General features: G+C 40.1%; 1 protein-coding gene across 1 annotated transcript in view; it reads right to left on the bottom strand.

Moving 5' to 3' along the window:
- Positions 1-9,484: 9,484 nt before the first annotated feature.
- LOC126094582 (cyclin-dependent kinase inhibitor 1-like) overlaps positions 9,485-20,402 on the bottom strand; it is a 50,255-nt gene continuing 39,337 nt past the window's right edge. Inside the window, exon 2 of the mRNA XM_049909047.1 lies at positions 9,485-13,019. Coding sequence (XP_049765004.1) covers positions 12,913-13,019 — 107 coding nt within the window. The 3' untranslated portion in view covers positions 9,485-12,912. The remainder of the gene's footprint in view (positions 13,020-20,402) is intronic.

A 20,402-nucleotide genomic window follows, 5' to 3' on the forward strand; every position in this document is an offset into this window, starting at 1 on the left:
ACTGACTGCAGCAATTCCTATTGGATTTGAAATTGTCTGTCATTGACTAGGTGTGACACTCATGTCCAATCCATTTTGGTTAGTATACTTTCATGACCACTCATTTGACACCTGTCACATGGCTGTGAATTTTTCTTGTACATACGTTCGACAGTCCACTTTGATACACCAACAAATTGCGCTACTTCATAATGGCACGACCTTTGATTCATCCTATCACATTTACACATCAATCCAATTTAATGTAATGATTCCCTGCAATTGACTGGCGTAAATTGGGGCAGTGATCATCTTCATGCTCAGCCACATTAAAGTAAGTGGCGGAGCGCATCTAATAGACTTTTAATGTGATGTGATAAGAGTGCTGCCTTCTGAGAACCTGATCGTGGCTGTTAACGAAGCAAGACTCAGCATCAATCGGAGATTCCGTGAAAGATGAAAGATGTTCAGACATCCCCTGGGTTATGAATGCCCAGTTTCAATGGCAAGTTGGGAACTGACTGATTTGTTTTGTCTTATCAATGTAACATGTAGCGAAATTGATATTGAAAACATATGTGAATGTTGTGATTGACCTACAGTTACATCTGTATTCTGCAAGCCACATTATAGAGAGTGGTGGAGAGTACCATGTATACCACTGTTACTACCTCCACTTTCCAGTTCCAGTCACAAATGGTGCGTAGTAAGAATGATTGTTGGTACTCTTCCATGTCAGCTCGATTGTCTCTAATTTTACCATCATGGTCTTCTCCACTACAGATACATAGGAGATTGCAATGTATTGGCTGATCCTTCCAGTAACATACACTCTTGGAATTTTACTAGTGGGCCACACAGCTACACAAATGCTCTCTTGTAATGTTTGCCAGTGGAGTAGGATGACCATCTTGGTGTGTTTTTATGCTTACTAGATGAACCTTTGATGAAATACCCTCCTCCTCTTAGAATTTCCTCTACTTTTTCTGTCAGTCCCATTTGGTAAAGGTCCATATTGACGCATGCAAGCATCGGTTGAACGAGTGTTTTCTAAGCTACCCCCTCACGGATGGGCTGCGCGTTCTGAGGAGTATTCTAATGAATCTCTGCCCTTTCTACAATCACTTTATGTGGTTGTTCCACATTAAATCACCTCTGTCCATATTACCAGAGATTTATTTGATATGGCTGCTTCCACTGATTGTTCAGCAATTGTGTAATCAAACAATAACGATTTTCAACTGTCTCATTTAGGTATATAGTGAATAATAATGGTCCAGTCATGTCACACATCCGTAATTTCCTTTACATCTGAAGACTTATCTCCTTTATGAATGAAATCCTATATTCTCTTTGCTAGGAAGTTTTTCAGTCCTGTTACAAAGCTAGTCTGATGATCCACAAACTCTTATTTTGTTTTTTAAGCAGCTGTGTAGAACTATGGCAAACATCTTCATCTGCATCTTCACAGATACTCCACAAGTCACCATACGGTGTGTGGTGGAGGGTACCCCGTCCCACTAGCAATCATTTCCTTTCCTGTTTCACTCGCAAAAGGCTGTCTATGTGCCTCTGAAAGTCACTATCATAGCATCAACCTGGGTGTCAGAATCTGTCGAGTATTGTGGACAGTCATTTGAGTTTCACACAATCATTGTTTGCATGATATATGATAATTCCTATGGAAGAGATTTTTGGTCTCCAGGAAGGAGGTCCAAATTATACAACAAACTGACATCAGTGATATAGGCATATAATTCTTTGTGTCTGTTTGAACATCCTTTTTGAAAGTAAGAGCGATCTGCACCTTTTTCCAATGAACAGGAACGCTTCGCTTCTCCAGCAACCTATGGTACATTGCTGCTAGAAGAGGAACAAGTTCTTTTGGATGCTCAATAAACAATGGTCTGCAAAACAATGACAGTACAAAATTATCTATTACAGCATGTGGCATTAATATGCGGGTGATGGAACAGTAATTTACTGAATATGTACAAATACACTTTTTGGGGCAAGTTAGAAATGATACCTATGTATACATATATAATTAATATTTCTAATTATAGTGCTGGTTAGGGTAACATACTGCATAAATTGTGAAATAAAATAAAAAGTACTTGTCATGTTGATTAATCATGTTTCTGCCAGTCATTCGTGTCTTTCCTGCACGATATTTCAACTGCGTGACTCCAAGTCGTCTCCAGGTGCTGTCCGATACTGATTACAGTGTGGAATGAGTCCGATATTTGTGCCTACATTGTGCTAGGTGTTCCCTGTGCGGTCCGTGCCACGCCTGGCGCTCTGTCCGTGGTGTGCGCCGACCAATAGCAACGGCTGTAGCATTTTCTTCTAGCCGCGGCTGTTCCGAACGCTGTGCCCATACTTCGTGGTTATCATCCGTTTTTCAATACAGCTGAATTAAGTTCTGAATGGCGTCCAAGCTGTGCTAGACGTTTTATCTTCTGCTTGCCATCAGTGTGGTCGTAGTGTGCCGTGTTAGGCATTCCGTCTGAATTGTTGCCCCCCCCAGGAACGGCTGCATTGTTACCGTATTTCCAGGATGATGGTGTTCAGATTGTCGTTCGAGACTCTGAAGAATGTCCTCAGATATTGTGCCTGTTGTCTTAGGTACCATTTCACGTACGTCCTTTGTTACATGTACTGGGCTGTTACCTCTAATTCCATCTTTATACTTGGTTCCCTTGGGGTCTGGATGTTGCCTACATTCCGTCATCAGAAGAGCTCAACTGGAAACTGCTGTCCTGGTTAATGAGATTCTCCGTGACCTTAAATCTCAATAGATTCTTTGATGATGCTGTCCCAGTATCTCGATGTTCATGTTAAAATCTTGGCAATATTATACTTCACAGAATGATTGAGTTCTAAACTATGCTCGGTAATCACTGACTTGGTTGCCTGTCTCAGTCTGGTGCCCCTTTGGTGCTCTTTGCACCTGATGTCAAAGGTCCTGGTCGTCTGGCCAATGTATGCCATACCAGGGTCATCCTTCACACTCCCTAGCAGAGCCTTAATCTTGATGGGTGGGTGGAACATGCTTTTAATGTTATGTTTGAGGTGAATTGTGCTGATTTTGGCAGATATCGGCCCAACATACGGCAAATGTGCAACCTACTCTATTTCTTCTTGTATCTATTCAGGAACCGCTGGGGGGGGGGGGGGGGGGGGGGAACAGGGCACAGTGCCTTTTTAACATCTCGAGAACAGTATCCATTTATGTAGAACAAAGATTGTAGATGTTCTATCTCCATCGCCAAGTTTTCCGGATCTGGCAGAGTTTGTGCCTGTGGATCAGTGTTCTGAGCACACCATTTTTCTGTGCTGGGTAGTGGCAACTGCTGGCTTGCAGGTACAAGTCGGTGTGAATGGTTTTGCGGTACACACTGTGACTGAAGGTACTATCTCCTTTCCTCTTAACTAGTACATCTAGGAAAGGGAGTAGTCCATCCTTCTTCAGTTCCATGGTGAACTTAATGTTAGGTTGGTGTGAGTTTAGGTGGTCCAAGAAAATGTCGGGCTTTTCCCTCCCATGGGGCCATGTGACACGTGTCATCCACATACGTAAAAAAGGGCACATGGGTTGATCTGGGGCCAGTGTAAATGCGTCCTCTTCAAACTTTCCATAAAGAGATTGGCCACCACTGGTGAGAGTGGGCTGCCCATTGCCACCCCTTCTTTTTGCTCTTAGAATTGACCCCCATATAGGAAGTACGTCGAAGACAGTATGTGTCTGAATAAGTCCAGGAGAGCAACGTCAAACGTTTCTCCAATCACCTCAAGTGAATCATTCAGTGGTACACGGATGAACAGGGAGACCACATCAAAACTGACCATAATGTCAGAGTCCGAGATCTGTAGTTGCCTGAGGCATTGTAGGAAATCCTCTGAATTGCGAATGTGTTGGGCGCACACCCACATATGGCGAGAGCATTTTCTTAAGCTGTTGAGCAGTGACGTAGGTGGTTGCGCCAATATTGCTGACTATTGGACGTAGATGAACTCCTTCCTTCTGCCCCTTAGGTAGGCCATAAAATCTGGGTGATACTGGTGCTTTAGGCCTTAACTGCTTAATGGTCTTTCCTAGATGTCTGGTTTCATTTAGAAGAGCCCTGGTCTTCTTATTCACCTTGTCTGTCTCTTTCTATTGGTCTGCATGCCAGGTTGTCTAGAAATTGTTGCACCTTACTGTCATAATCTGCCTTCTGTGGGATGATGATCACATTCCCTGTATCTGCTGGTAACACCACAATGTGGGCCAACCTCTCATCACCAGAGATGTGTGATTTGGGCACCTTGGTTTTAGATCACACATAGAGAAGGAACTAATGATTAATTTAGGTTTTATTTGAATAGAGATAATTTTCTTATTTTTGTAGGTAGCCATTACGTTTCATGCCTTTGAAAGTTGTAATCACGGCACACTGAATTGCAACATAATGAATGAGTACATGTTTTTATTGAGTATCAGCAGGAGCAGTGGGAATGGCAATTTAACATCCACTGCTGGTTAGGGCGTTGTTTACACGTGTCCATACATCACAGCTTTCAATATACTCATCTTTGTTGCTCCTTTATTTGATAGACTGGACCCTCCTTCCAATAGGTAGTCTACTATATGTTTTCTTATCTTTTGGGTGTCAGTCCTTTGAACACTGACCATTCATTTTCATTACAGTAGTAATTATGTCTTTCATTCCAGTCAGTTGCCAAATCCCTCTGTTGTTTCGATGTCTCCCTTGGGAATTTCCAATGTACATCTCTAAACCTTCGTGGAGTAGCTTCCAGTTTTATAATGGTTTTCACATTAAAATACGTATCTAATATAAATCAGAACTGGTAACACATTGAGAGAGTTATCTTCCATACCAATAAGGGAAGTTTTGTTTTGTAAACCCTGTACAGTTTACTAGAAACACTGCAGGCTTTTCTTTTTACTCAGTTAAATTATTTCATTGTCTGGGAAGACTTCTTCAGTTTCCACACATAAAAAAACTCTGAGAGTTCTTTATTAATTCGTATAATTTCTTTCTGATGTTGATAATATATTTTAGCTTTTTTGTAACTGATTTAAATCTCAATCCTGCAGTTTACTCTTGTATTAGCAGTTGAAGTTTATCTGAACTACAGGCAAATATTGGAATGTTATCAGAAAAACAAAGTTTGTTTACAAGATTTTCCATTAACACATATATTTCTTCAGTATTCCAGTTTAACGGTCTGAAATCTTCATCTAGAATGGCTGAGGATCATTTTATTAACGTGGAATCACCTTGGTAGGTTCATGTTTCGGCACTGCATTTCACACTAGCCTAATTAAGTGTAGAATTTACATGTTCACTTTTATTACCTTTATTCAAGAATTGTGATAATTAGCTTCTTCCAGTACCAATTTCTTACTCATTCTTCCACAGTTTCTTCAGTTGGTAGGTCGACGTATATATTCTACAGTGTACTAACATAGCTTGAATTAATGCCTTGTTTCGTAAGTGGTATTTGTATTGATTTTTTTTTAAATGACTACAAAGTTTTTTCGTCATTTGAGAACCTCACACATAGCAATAAATCATACCCAGAACTCAGCTATATTATTTAATTGAGAACTGGTGAATGATGCATCATTCAATGTGCAATGTATACTTCTAAATCAAACTCATTTTTTACCATATTAAAAGTTTTCTTCTGTGCAGTCAGTGATAATTTTTGTGAATGTCTTGCACATTCTCTGTTATGAAGTAAAATGATACAACTTTGTTCCAGTTTGGGGGGAACAGACATTTTGTAGACAACTTTGCTTGTTCCTGTTCCATTATTTTGCCTTCTGTTTTAACCATATACACACAAATGTCATCTATTGACACCTTTCTTTCATTTTCATCTCCAATAGTTATACACATCATCTGGTGTAATTGCCAGAGTGTCATTAATTTGGTTAATTATCAGTTTACCTAACTGTTTTATTGAACTATGCATACATGTAAATAAATTTCATAATTCCTTTATAAATCTCATTGCCATCGTAAATGATAAAATGTTGTGTCCCCCCAACCCAACTCATTTGTTTTGCCCTTTTATTACTCCTATTGTTTTCAACTGTTCTCCTCACCAAATTATCATAGAATCTTCTCACTTAGACACAGAGAAATTATGCAGCACATTCTACCATGATTTTAATAATTTGCTTGAACCTTTTGCCTTCTCTTTAACCTTTTGTCTTCTCTTCTTGTTCTATTTAAGATTTTTTTCTCTTTATTTCCTTTATACCTCAAACATCTTTAATGATTTGCATGAGTACTTATGAGTCCACCTTCCTGCCGAATGAATCTGTCCCTTGTGGATTCGTATTTGTTTGTTCTCTGCACTTTACAAGTTTATGATTCCTTCAAATTGAAAGCGGTTTGTGACCTTCACATCCAGATTAATAAAGCATATTCTGATTTTTCTTTTGCCAGGTTATAATACTAAACTTCTATAAACAACAATATCTAAATTATAAATCCGGTCTTTTGTACTGTCATCAAAGCATTTTATATAATACATACTTTCCTTATGTGTATAACAATGATTGTTTAATCTGAGCTTCGTAAAAAAAAGAGAGAAGTGCTCACAAAAGAGAACATGATCAAGTCTGGTTAGCACAATGGACTCTCATTTGGGAAGACAACACTTCAGATCCCTGTCGAGCCATCCACATTAAGGTATTCCATAATTTCCCTAAATGCTTCATGCAAATGCTGGGATGGTTCCTTTCAAAAGATCACGGCAATTTCCTTCCCCATCCTCTGATGATATGAGCTTGAGCTGTCTCTAATGACCACACTGTTGAGGGGACATTAACCACTAATCTTCTTTCCTTTTTTTAATGAGCTCGGTTGCAATTTTCATGTGTCAGAACTACTTTGTTTTATATAAATTTGAGGAATATAATTATGCAATGTTAACTGAAAGTGATACGGATTCTAATATACCAATTATTATCTGATTATATGTGATGTTACATAAGAATGATAAACGTAAACGTAAGAACAATATTAACGTACAGTTCAATCCTATGCATGGGTAGCGAATCGATGAAGTATACGTAAAGGTATTTTGATGTTGATAAAACAAGAATTAAGCTGTATTAAGTTTCAATATATTTATTACACTGCTAAACATTGAAAACAATGTAGTATTAACTGCAATAACTGTGAGGATGTCAGAAGTATTTCTGCCCAATTAGAGCTGCAACTTAACAATATCTCAAACCAATATAAAAGGTCACATAATCTAAAGTCAAATTACACTTCATAATTGTTAAAATATTAACACAAATGGTGACTTTGCTATTTGTTCATTAGCAACTCTCTGATTGTTAATTTTTATGTGCGTACTAGTATTCTACTCCCTTTAAATTTTAGGGAAATGTCACCACAAGCTGTTTCTCCTATGACATCATTGTACATGTACAAACCCTACAGTAAATTTGCCTAGAGGAGATCCCCAACAGTTGCCACACCTGCTTGGTGTGTCTATCTCAACTATTCACGTAACATGATTTTATATATGTCTCTATGATAACACCAGTGGTCTCACTGCTCTTCAGACAACTGTTTTTTTCCCTGTTGTTGTATGCGCTTCACAGTTGAAAGATGGCAGCGATCATCTGTCACAGATTCTGCTACTGTGAGGAAGCACAGGATGACCTAATATAGAGAAGAAACTGCCTTTAAAACTGTCAAGTTATTCTTAGTTAGTGTATGCTGATTTTCATTATGACATCCAATGTATGAGCCTGATACTTCCGCAAAGCCACAGCCTACATCTTCCCCTCAGCGTCATCCATCTGAACTTTAGTACTACATCACCAGTATCTGAGGCAAAGACAGCACTCATCATGCAATCTTTCCAATTCATCGAGATATTAGCAATGACTATTTCTATGGTGTATTACTACTGCAGATAACCATCTTTAGTTTCATGTTGTGAGCCAGTTAGAAGTATTGAAACTGTTAGGAAGTAAAAAAAAATTCCCAGTAAATGTCTAGAACAAATTCTTCAAGTGTGTTAAGTCAGTATTAGTCACTGATTTCAGCAGCTTGACAGGTCATATTCAAGTGATTGCTGACGTTCCACTGGAGAAATATCTTGAATAACCAATGGCTTAACAAGGCTGAAATGCAAGAAGTATGCCTTCTGTATTGAAACAGATTAGTGGTAATACTGGTAGGATATTACTCTACAGTACTGACAAATAGCACTATCCTAAAAGAGGTTTAATAGAGCAAATATACGTACCAATTACTCAAGGTGATGTTGTGAATATAAGTGAAAGGCCTTAACTTCCAATAATTTTCATTAAACACTGTCATATGTAACTGAAGCTCTATTAGAGCAGCTATTATAAATGGATATTCATAAACATTCACCTTATGAAGATGTGTCCTGAAACCTACTTGTGACAACAAAACAGTAATTAATATTCACCATAATTTGAAACTCTTCATCATATGGCATTCACAGTCACAATGTAGTACCTTTCACTTTCTGCAATGAATATGATGCCAACAATGAAAACCCACAATATACCTTAAGACTGAATGATTTTGTCATACATAAGAGACTACTTCAGTAAGTTAAACAGCAGTGTCAGACAATTGTGTTTTTGTTGTTACTTGTGTTTTTCTGTTAACAGCCAGGAGTGTGATAAATGTCAATAATGCACAAAATGTACCTGGTAACACATTCTTCATATAAATTCCAAGCAGTTGACAAACACCTCTTCCCACTGATGTTGTCTTGTTTTTACTGTTCATCTGATTTGTTGTAAACGCAATAATGCACATATTTCTAGCATGTATAGGTGGCTTATGGGTGTGCACAATTTGGTTATAAGATTATGTTATTTCATTACTTGTATCAGGACACAGCATAAGACCTGCTTGTCAAATTGTGCAGTTTCACGCCATCTCTAAACTCTTCAGTCTGTTCAGTCCCTGTGCAAGCTGATTTTTCTCCTCTGAAATTCTTGTCGTTCTTAAGGTATTGTTTTACTGAAGTCTGCTCTGCTCCCATATAATGTAAATATCTTATATTCTGATTGGATTGTTTGATAATTTTACAGTTTACATACCATTCGTGTTTTCCTTATTATAAACAATAAATCGGTACCTCTTCATACACAGTGTAACTGGTAAACACCTGGGAGTTTACAGATGACTAACAACCATTTTCGTGGTTAAATGTTTTTTCTGTAGAAGTAAGAATATACTTTACTTTTACTTTACTTTACACGTGGCTAAGGCCTTATCGACCATACACCTGCTCTACGAGCCTCTTCCAATTATTTCTATCCAGGGAAATTGTTGTCCAATCAGAGTTGATGCCCATCCTAGCTGCATCTTCCCGGATATTCTCCATCCACCTAATTCGAGGTCTTCCTCTTCTTCTCTTTCCTTCTAATTTCTTAGTGGATGCTATTTTGGGTAGTCTGTTCTCCGGCATCGCTGTCTCCAATTAAAACTATATTTTGAGGGACAAACAGATATACAGCAAGATGTATTTGAACTTCTATAGAAGATGATTTATGATCAACAGGGAATAAACCACAGGTACAGTAATAATACAATGTAATGTTTTAATGCCAACAAGGGAAGCCATTTATTTGCTCGACTCTCAATATATATTTTTCTTAGTCTGCACAACTCTACAACAATCATTTACAATTATCATTACTTTTTACAATTTTAATATGTGCCACATGACACTTTCATTATAGGGTGACATACAAGTAAGAGTTTGAGATCATATTTTTAAATCACAGGTGTTAAAATAGATATATGGAAATGTATAATGGATCATGTTTACTGGTACACCACTACCTGTTAACAAAAACAAAAAAACACCTAGTATTTTCATAAGGGCAAAACAAAACTGAAGGACACTGAAGCAGTTCTCTTTTAGAGATCATATGGCTATGCAGAACATAGAATCTTTGACTCACATGAATGATGCTACCAATTATATTGCAAATATGAATTACCTACTATGAGAAAAATGTATACAAGCTGTAATGATGAACAAATATTGATGAATAAGAGCTGCCTACTGTTACAGCATGGTGGGCCTGATTAACAGAAGTGCCACAGTCGTACCACTGCTACAGTAAACCTTCTGATACTACTACCACAATGTCTGAAGAAAATTTTTAACATCTGTGTAACTGAAATCATTTTGTACTCAAAATTTCTTTGGACACTATACACAAAACATACATTACATTACTTTTTTAAATAATGTGAAGAGACAAAGCATTCCTGTAATAAAATCATACACAACATGTCACTTGTGTCCAGACCCTTATTCTACCCACAGAGATATCTACATAAATTGCGTATTGTCAAAAACCTGTTTGAATTATAAGCTGTCATACAACCAACCTCCAATTACATAACAGTCCAAAGTCTGTACAGAGCAACTGCAAATTCAATAACCACAAAGTGTTTAATGATAACTGTGAGTAGTAACTTACATCATATGGAATGTGTTGGTCACCTGTCACCACTACACAACTTGAGAATAAATTCAGAGATCTGATGAATAATATTTGAGTACTGTGTGATGAGTTTGTATACTAAAACTGAATATTGTCAATAAAAAATAATTTTAAAGAGGAACCTTGACAGCCATAACCAACACATTCTTACATAATATTAACAATATTCATTATGAAATCTGTAATAGTATCAAAAATATTAACAACATTAGAAATCAGCTTCTTCTGTGTCAATGCTTGTCTTTGTGATACACAATCATGCAAAAGAGTTGTTCATGGTCACAAGAGGGCCAAATACACACATTTTACAATTGCTACTCAAATTCAGAACAGGCAGTTTTCTAGCTCAGAAGTAATATAGATAATTTTGTACACAAAATATTCTTAAATCTGTTATAGTTACCTACAATGAAACCATGCAAACCTAATTTAGCTAATACTTTTCAGACACACAGAGCACACAAATCATTCAACATTCATATATTAACTTTAAAAATTCTTTATTATAACCTGACTTGAGAAGGAAATTCGTTAAAATGCACCAAAATAATTTTGATGAATGTCTAATAAATTACTTCATAGAATGCATCTTTATAAATAAAACAAATTATGAGAATACATTCACAAAAAATGAGCAACAGTGTGCCTGTTTGGTTGAAGTTATTGACTGAAATTTTTGTCTGAAACAAAGGCACAGTTTCTAATCCCACAAAATACTGCACATAATTTTTTTGTTTTAGTTCTTTTTTTCTACTGTGTGTAGGATATTACATCATCTATAGCTAAACCTCACAGAGTGCACTTCTGGAAAAACCTACACATTACAGAATAACATATCACAACAAACGGTAAGCACAAATAAAGACATCAAAAAAATATGAATAATTGAATTTTGTTCATATTAAAAAGGTAATTACCCCTGAGATATCAACTTTCTTCACTCTAGATGAATGGTCTTAGTACACATTTCTCCTATAATGGCCCATTACTTGGTCTCTTAATAAGCTTTTACTATTTTCAAAAGTGCATAAACACACAAAAGAAACCTGTTTGTAAATTCATAAAAACATACTTATGGGTAAAAATATGTGGAGATCAAAGAACTGGGAGTGGTGCTAGATATGACATGGTGTAATAGGTGGGATGTCAATCAAACAGGGCTTTATCTTTGGTAGATTTACTGCATATTCAACAATGGCAACTAGGATTATAAGAGATCAAGACTTGCCTTTAACTTGCCCAGCTATAATCGTCTATTGATGTGAAACATGACTGCAGTATTGAACCCATCGCAGAAATCTTGCTTGGGTTTAAAAAAAGAAGTGTGAAAATGAACTTAGTGCAAAACATTCTAGATAATATCTAAGTGGTTTTAATATTGGTGTATGGACAGTCATTGCAATGCGTATTTTCAAAATTATCCATGATATAAATGATTCAGTTTCATGTTGTGTGACAGAAGTCCACTTTAATAAAAATTGTATGGCTAATGCCCACTTCATTATTTTTTTCTGCATCCTACCCACATTTTCTGGCAGAGAACAGAAATCAGTTTCATGAATGATAGCTGTTCTGTTACAGAAAATTAAAAGTGTCTTCCAGATGAAGAAATGACAAAGAATTTGTAATATTTTAAATGTTAATACACCACTTTTTTCAGAATCTAAAACTAAAATAACATTACTATGAAGTTTCTGGAATTAGTATTCCAAAAACACCATAGTAGAGTTATCTTGAGCAACAAGAAAATGAACCATTGAAATCATAACAATGTGGAACTGGTTGTTTGCAACTGATGCATAAGTTTTGACAATACCAATGAAGTTTCTGAAACAACTGTTTCAGAAGCATCACAGCAGTGCAAACTTAAGACACCAATATATAAGTGGGATTCTGTCTAAAGAAAGTGGAAGAGCTAAAATGTTAAGGAAGTATTCAACTGTTCATTGTTACAGAAGGCTTCAAAAACATTTAAGCTGTAACCACTTGTATTTACACTACATCTGTTCTATCTACAAAGATAAAATAGGGGAAGAGGAAGAGTGACAGTGCAAGAGCACACATTATTACTTTCTTAGATGAAAGGTGTTACATGCATTGTCAGTTTACCACATCTTCCTTCTCAATATGATAAGACCAGCCAAAGAGTGGTTTTGCACTCTAATCCAGCACCATCCCTTGCTTTATTCAAAAACATCTAATAATAAAAATTTAAAACAAAATAAAAATAATTTACAATGCTATACATCTGCAGTAACAACTGCACAAATATACTCACATGTAGCTCAAATGATAAACTAAGTTACCAGCAAATAATTGTACATTTTAATTGTAATAAACTTTACGAGATCGTAGAAAGTATTGTTACTGGAATAGTGATGTTCTTAACTGTGTGTCTTCTTTGCTTGTTTTACAGATGGCCCCTCCTGTGCTATCTTGTTTGGTTTGGTGCCAGTGGGGCCACTTGTCCTCTTTCTGCTCTTCATGAAATCTGAAACAAGAGAAATGCCACATGTAAAAGTGTGTTGAAGTCAGATGAACTAGAGAACTGTCATGAACATTTGCAAAGTACAGGAGAAAGCGTAAGATGACATGAAAAAATAGCAGAAACACTTAAATTACATAGATTACATGATAAATCATTTCAGATTATCACTTTGTTCTCACTCACAGACAAGGTAGCAAAAATTCCACTCTGCATCAGTTTTAGCATTTCAGTAACAAAAATGTGAACCAATCTAGCTGAATGATAAGCAGACTAACACCTTTAAGATGCTAGCACATTGTGCCTTACTGCAGGCATTAGTGCTTATCTGTCTGCTTCCACATTTTTGCCAGAAAATACCAAAACCACAGCAAAAGAGATAAAAGGCCTTACTGAGACGTTAATTATCATATGTATGTTCAGGAAGAGGAAAAATGTTCTAAGTAAGTACTTAGACAACACGGAAACAATATGCAATATAAGTGATAGTTGGAGAAAGTGATGAAATGAGCGAAGTAGCAAAGTTTGCAGCAGGGAGTGCAAATATAAACAATTGCAAAACTGAAACTTCCTGGCAGATTAAAACTGTGTGCCCGACCGAGACTTGAACTCGGGACCTTTGCCTTTCGCGGGCAAGTGCTCTACCAACTGAGCTACCGAAGCACGACTCACGCCCGGTACTCACAGCTTTACTTCTGCCAGTACCTCGTCTCCTACCTTCCAAACTTTACAGAAGTTCTCCTGCGAACCTTGCAGAACTAGCACTCCTGAAAGAAAGGATATTGCGGAGACATGGCTTAGCCACAGCCTGGGGGATGTTTCCAGAATGAGATTTTCACTCTGCAGCGGAGTGTGCGCTGATATGAAACTTCCTGGCAGATTAAAACTGTGTGCCCGACCGAGACTCGAACTCGGGACCTTTGCCTTTCGCGGGCAAGTGCTCTACCAACTGAGCTACCGAAGCACGACTCACGCCCGGTACTCACAGCTTTACTTCTGCCAGTACCTCGTCTCCTACCTTCCAAACTTTACAGAAGTAAAGAATCCGGTCTCCCGCGAGCCGGTCGGCCGGACACACCTGAGTCTTCGGCAATGTCGGAACGTGTGGACACTCTCATTCCAGGTGATCGACGGATCACAATCAAACAAATCGTTATTCAACTGGACGTCTCTGTTGGCAGTGCCAATCGGACGTCTCTGCTGCCAGCGCTGACACGCTCGTCCATCAGTTGGGGTACTCAGAGACAAATGACGTGTGCCCCTCGCTGCTTAACGGAAGACCATAAAGAGCAACTTCCATCTGTTTGGCCCAATGAAGGATGCACTCCACGGGAAGCAGTACGTGGATGATATGGAGGTTGTTGATGCAAGGCGTTGGCTCTGACATCGACCAATAGAGTGGAACAATGCGGGCATACAGGCTCTCCCATAAGACAGTGTAAGGTCGTCGCATTTGAACGGAGATTTTGTTGAAAAACAGGGTTTTGTAGCCAAAAATGTGGGGAATAATTTCGTGTGTTGGAATCCTGAATAAAACCCCTACCTTTTCTGAAAGAAATGTATTGCATTACTTACTGAAAGCTCCTCTTAGTGTACGGCATATTGTCACGTAAAACAAGCATGTCATATAGAGAAAAATGCGGGCATGGGAAAACGAATCACGATTGTTAGTTTACCGGCCGCAAGCATCGTCTACATCTAAATGTAGCAGCTTGATTGTTGATACGATAGCTGCCCTGTGAACAACTAGCTGTCAATTACTTTGTCATACTGCTCCACGTATACATTTTGCATCATGCAAACCAACCGTATTTGAAAACCACAAGCGTATTCTGCTCCAATCTGTACAATAACGAGGAGGCTTTTCCACCATAAGAACCGTCAGATGCAGAAATGATACGTCAGAAAGTCAGAGCCTGCTTCTTCTACAGATCAGTACTGCGGACAAAGCTAACCGACGTGGAAAAGTACAGCGCTGGACTGTGGTGGGATGCCGCGACCAGATTAGCTTTCCGGTCGGTGGCAAAGCGAGGCGTGGGGTCGCGCGTGACCCATATTCCGACCGCCAGATGGCCGCAACGGGCAAAGCACACATCTGTACGACTGTGGCCGGATGGAGATATCTGCACGCGCGAGGTCGCACCGTTGTCACCCGATAGCACTTGTGCTAAATGCGCAAAACCCAACGCGGGAAGCAGTTCTGGACTCTCCCTGTTCGTTGTCCGAGTACGTCTCCACCCTGCCACGGTACATATCCGTACCGAAACACCGCGATTTCGCACACTCGCTAATACTCTGCTACGACGTTTCATGCATGTTGTGGCTAATAGTTCGATGATCTTCTATTGCCTTTCACTGCGTTCAGCGGCATCACTCCATCCCCAGTCAGAAAATATATCTACATGGTTAAGAATTTAGTAATGTAATGAAGAACACATGAGACACAATGATATCCACATGGCATTTGTTGACCCTCCGTAGGCCGTTCTCTGACACAGACGAAACTTTGCAGACTCAAAATAAACGGACACCTATTTTCGCTTAGGTGTCACTGAGAAGTTTCGAGAGATTTCATCAGTCTGCTCGCGCATTGTAGCGGTAAGCGACTGGGTAGCGTAGTGGTTAGGAGCACATTTTCGATTTTCTGGCCGGCCGCTGTGACCGAGCGGCTCAGTCCGGAACCGCGCTACTGCTACGGTCGCAGGTTCTAATCCTCTCTCGGGCATGGATGTGTGTGATGTCCTTAGGATAGTTAGGTTTAAGTAGTTCTAAGTTCTAGGGGACTGATGACCTCAGTAGTTAAGTCCCATAGTGCTCAGAGCCATTTGAACCAAACCTACGATAACAAATTCGCACGTTGCGAACGGAATGAGAAAAATAACCAAGGAAGCGGAGGGTGGCGGTGCTCGTAATGTTTATATGACACAAGTTATTCCTTATGAACCATCTACGAGAACAGAGGAAAAAACTGCTACTTGGTGAGTACATCACTGAGACGCCGCTATCACAGCAACGTCAATCATATTGCTGCGGGTTACTATGCCACGCGATATGAAGTGTAGTGACCTCGTGAATGTAGGGGGCGGGGAGCATGCTCTGTTTAGCTGGAAGGTTTCAGGGTAAGCTTCGGTTAGCAGTCAAGAAAATCCTCATATTTGCTTGTATTTTGGTGGCAGCAAAACGTGTCGCTCGAAAGCTCCGTCATTGAGCGACTACACCGGTTGTAATTTCAAAAGAAATTAGCTTCCATTTCAACTAAAGCAACGTGGTGGGAACTATGAACTTATCCATACTTCGAGCGTCTTGCAATATATACCGCTAAAAAAAATTGGCAAAGCCGTCTTCAACCAGAAGCTTGGTTTGAACTCCACAAAGCTTTACAAGGCAAGGTCCTTTTGGTGGTGGTATACACTTCCTTCTTCCGACCCAGCTAGTTATGTGGGACCTATAGTTTAACGTGGATTCCGAACAATAGTGAAACTCTGAATTTTTCGTATTAATAAATCATTGCCGTGAAAGGAGCGATAGCCAAAAAACTCCTACTGTTTATTGACCGAACCCCTGACCTTTATAGCTGGTGACACTAAGCTGAGGAACTAAATTTATCCAAATCATAAATTTCTGTTAATGGGACATCGACAACTGTTATGTAAATTGTTCATTATTGAAACTTGTGCTACAACTGTGCAAAATGTGTGTTGCCTGACGTCTTACACGACCCGGTTTCGGAGTCTCGGCCCCATCCTCAAGTGTACCGAAAATCAGTACGAAGTGTACATATCCAATTTCCATACTATCTCTGATGAGCCATGCACAGCAGATGTGCTGCCTTTTAACTTAAAGGAGATTGGGTTGAGACCCCGAAACCAGGTTGTGTAAGATTTCAGCGGAAATTTCAATTATGAAGAATTATTCAAATCAGTTTCACATGCTGCCACTGGAACATGAAACGGGTGGATTCATGTGCACCAGACATTGAGTCGGCCAGCTGATTTAAGGCTTCCTTCATGTGACTCGAAAGATCATCTTCTTAATACCAGCCTCTTCACTGACATGTCCTGAAGCTAATACGGCACTTTCATCAGAAGTGTCCGCAGCCAACAGGCGAGGTCACATGGTGATACCCGCTGACTCAGGCGGAGTCGGCGCAGTGGTAACCGGTAGCCACTCACGCGGAAATCACCGTCCGGTCGGTGACGCATCGGTGGGCCTGGGGACAAAGCCACGGCTGTGCTGTCTTCAGCACGCGCTATCTCTTCCGGCCTGGCTACATTTCCAGGCAACTGATTCACGGCGGCGGGGCGCGTCGCCGCCGAGGTGTAGCGTTGACATTTGTCAGCACCTGGTTCAACGCAAAGTACATACGTTCTCCTTTTTCATCTTATTCTGCGCATGCGCGTTGTGATAGCAGCCTTAGTCACTTCCTAGCAAAACGAGGCAGTCTGCCACTAAACGACCTCATCATTCATCAGATTGGCGACTCAAACGAGCCTGCACCGTTCTTATTTCTCGCGCCAACCTCAAAACGTTCCAAGAACTGAACTATCCATCTATTTCACGGGGAGCTTCTCACTTTTACTACCCCGGATGCGTCGCAAGGATAGAGAAATTGTGTTCTACTGATGCGTCCTCTGCTGCTACGACTGCAGTTAAAATAATTTATGCTCCATATTTGTCGAAGAAAGAAGCATCCCAACATTACTTGACGCTACAGGACTTATGAAATCTATGTCGCCACATTCACAGCTCGTTTTTGTACACGAAAATTCGCTATACCAGTTGAAAGTGAAGTGAAAAAGTATGTGAAAAACATGGCATGTAATAATAATTCGCGAAGAAATATACCAAAGACGTTCATCCAGTACAGCGAAAAATACATCCGTCAAAACAAAAAGCATACAAGCACATCAACAAGTACAATCCCCTCTTTAAAATTGACGCAGTGTCAAGAACAAAACGAGACCCACTCACGATGACATGCACTTGTCGAAACACTTTTGGATACAGTACGACGATTTTTTAACGGAAGGCGAGTTTTAAGACCAAAATTTAAGTCGCAAAGGCAGAAAAACGGAAAAAGCTGCTTACAACCACAGCAATATGACTATAGACCCAAATGCTTTCACCCTAACACGGAAATTAGCATCATATTTAGGGAAGTCAAGTGGTCTCATTCCTATTCCTTCCCATAGGCATCTGGTGTCTGTTAAGCATAGTAACATCCTTCAACAAATAGCTATAATGCACGTTATGAAATCTCTTGAAGGGAAGCTAAGCAAAAAGTTTATCGTTAGTTGTTTACTTTTCTTTGATACTCTCGAGCAGTCGTTGGATTTTCCACACGGCAAAATGCGATTATTCCACACGTAGCACAGTACACAGGACTTGTTTCGACACATTAAAACTGCCGGTCGAGACACGAAACCGGACGTACTTCTTCCATGAGTAATGTTGTTATCGGTTGAGCCAATACGTGTACGGTGGCGATCCACTGCAGAGTTTCAAGTTGTAGCTAGCTGCAAGCTCGACAGTTTCTGCCACACCAACGTACTTTCAAATAGGAGCGAATTGGATGGGTGTTCAGGTCTCAACATACATTAGTTGCTGGGCAGTTCCTTAAATATACCTATCACCGAATTATTTACGTGCCAAACACACAAATCCTAGCTATTTTAAGTCAAACGCAGCTGTGGAATTCATCAGATTGGCAGAACGCCTTTGGCGTCTGCATGTCGCTAGTGTCAGGAGAGGCTAGAAGCGTTTCTTGTTTCCGCCGGCTCGTTAGCTCATTATGTCCTCCGCTCGCGCCCGATAATAACAGTGGGGAACACGACTGGAGCACCGTTTAATTTGGGGCCAATCCGTTCACACCCGCCGCTGCCCTTTGTGTGCAAATGGCCGAGCTGAGTGACGTCCAATCCTTGCCCACCTCTTTTCTATTCTAATGTTCTGATTTGCAGGCGCCCTCCTCGCCGTATAAATATTCAGCTATTATTGTCTGGGCCACTTTCTCCGCAAACAGTTCCTGCCCCGCCCGTAGACAAGGCGTCGCGTCGGTTACTTTTTTTTTTATCGTTATGCAAAGATGTAATGTCCACTGTGGACGAACTCATAGACCTGGAGCGTCACTTAATAGCTGGTTGCGCATCTCTGGTAATCCATTCTGTGTACAGGACAAATCTTTTAATCTGTACCGGAGAGTGAGCTCTGCTGATAGTTCCTGCCACGAACAGTTGTTTGGTTGTTACCGTGGTACAAATAAGACACTCTTGTCCGGACCTGTGACTATCCAAGCCTATCTGAGGCCAAAGCGGAATTCCCGGTTCGATTTCTGGGATGTCAACAATGTTTTCCTCAGCGAGACAGCACTGGCAAGGCCTAGATCGAACTCCTGAGGAAAACTGGAGAACTGCCCTGATTTGGAAAAGGTATGAGTACTAATCCAACATGGTAAAGAGGAGAGAATTCGTGGCGTCTCGAAAGTTTTAGAGGCCCTGGAAGGAGTGAGGCTGCGATGGAATGTCGTTAGTCATGCCCGGACAATTTAGTATGAGCGCTGTACGTAAAATGTAAGCTTTTGCGTTCGCATCCAGACCCGCTATAGACCCTAATGAAGTCTTAACTTGCAAGAATGTTTTTTCAGAATTTTATCTTTATCTTTCTCCCGTGTTGCCGGAAGATACAAGATCGATAGCCGCTCAGAGCTGTCGACTGCTTTACCCCTTCAGCTGCATGTTTCAGAACTGTGTGAGACAGCAAAAGTGTGCGAGTCTCTTCTCTATCTTCGGCCCAATTAGGGGCCCTCTCCGACCCCGGTAGGTGAGTGGTCAGCGCAACAGAATGTCAATCCCAAGGGTCCAGGTTCGATTTCCGACTGGATCGGAGATTTTCTCCGCACAGGGACTGGGTGTTGTGTTGTCCTAATCATCATCATTTCATCCCCATCGACGCGCAAGTCGCTGAAGTGGTGTCAAATAGAAAGACTTGCACCCGGCGAACGGTCTACCCGACGGGAAGTACTCACCGACAGTTATTTTTGAGGGCCCTGAAATAGAGGCTCCCTAGCTTAGAAAGAAGTAGAGTGTAAGACATGTCACTGATAAAAAACAGACGACGAAAAGGAAAAAAAGGTCTTTCGTCAGTATTTCTTATTACACTTCCGCGGACTAAAGTGGTTGGCACGCAAGACCCTATATGCAACCACGGTGATGTGTTGAAAATTTTGCGCAAACGCTATCGTGAGCTGTTGGCTAAGTAGATCTGGTTCACACTGAGGCTTGGAGCCAGCTTTCACCATTGAAAATAAAACACAGTGTGTTCGCGCCCTGGTTCGCATTCGGCGTGAAAGCGGACATCCCCACCCGCGTGTGTTACAGTGTTCGGATTAAG

The sequence above is a fragment of the Schistocerca cancellata genome, chromosome 8 (assembly GCF_023864275.1).
Source record: "Schistocerca cancellata isolate TAMUIC-IGC-003103 chromosome 8, iqSchCanc2.1, whole genome shotgun sequence".
Lineage (NCBI taxonomy): Eukaryota > Metazoa > Arthropoda > Insecta > Orthoptera > Acrididae > Schistocerca > Schistocerca cancellata.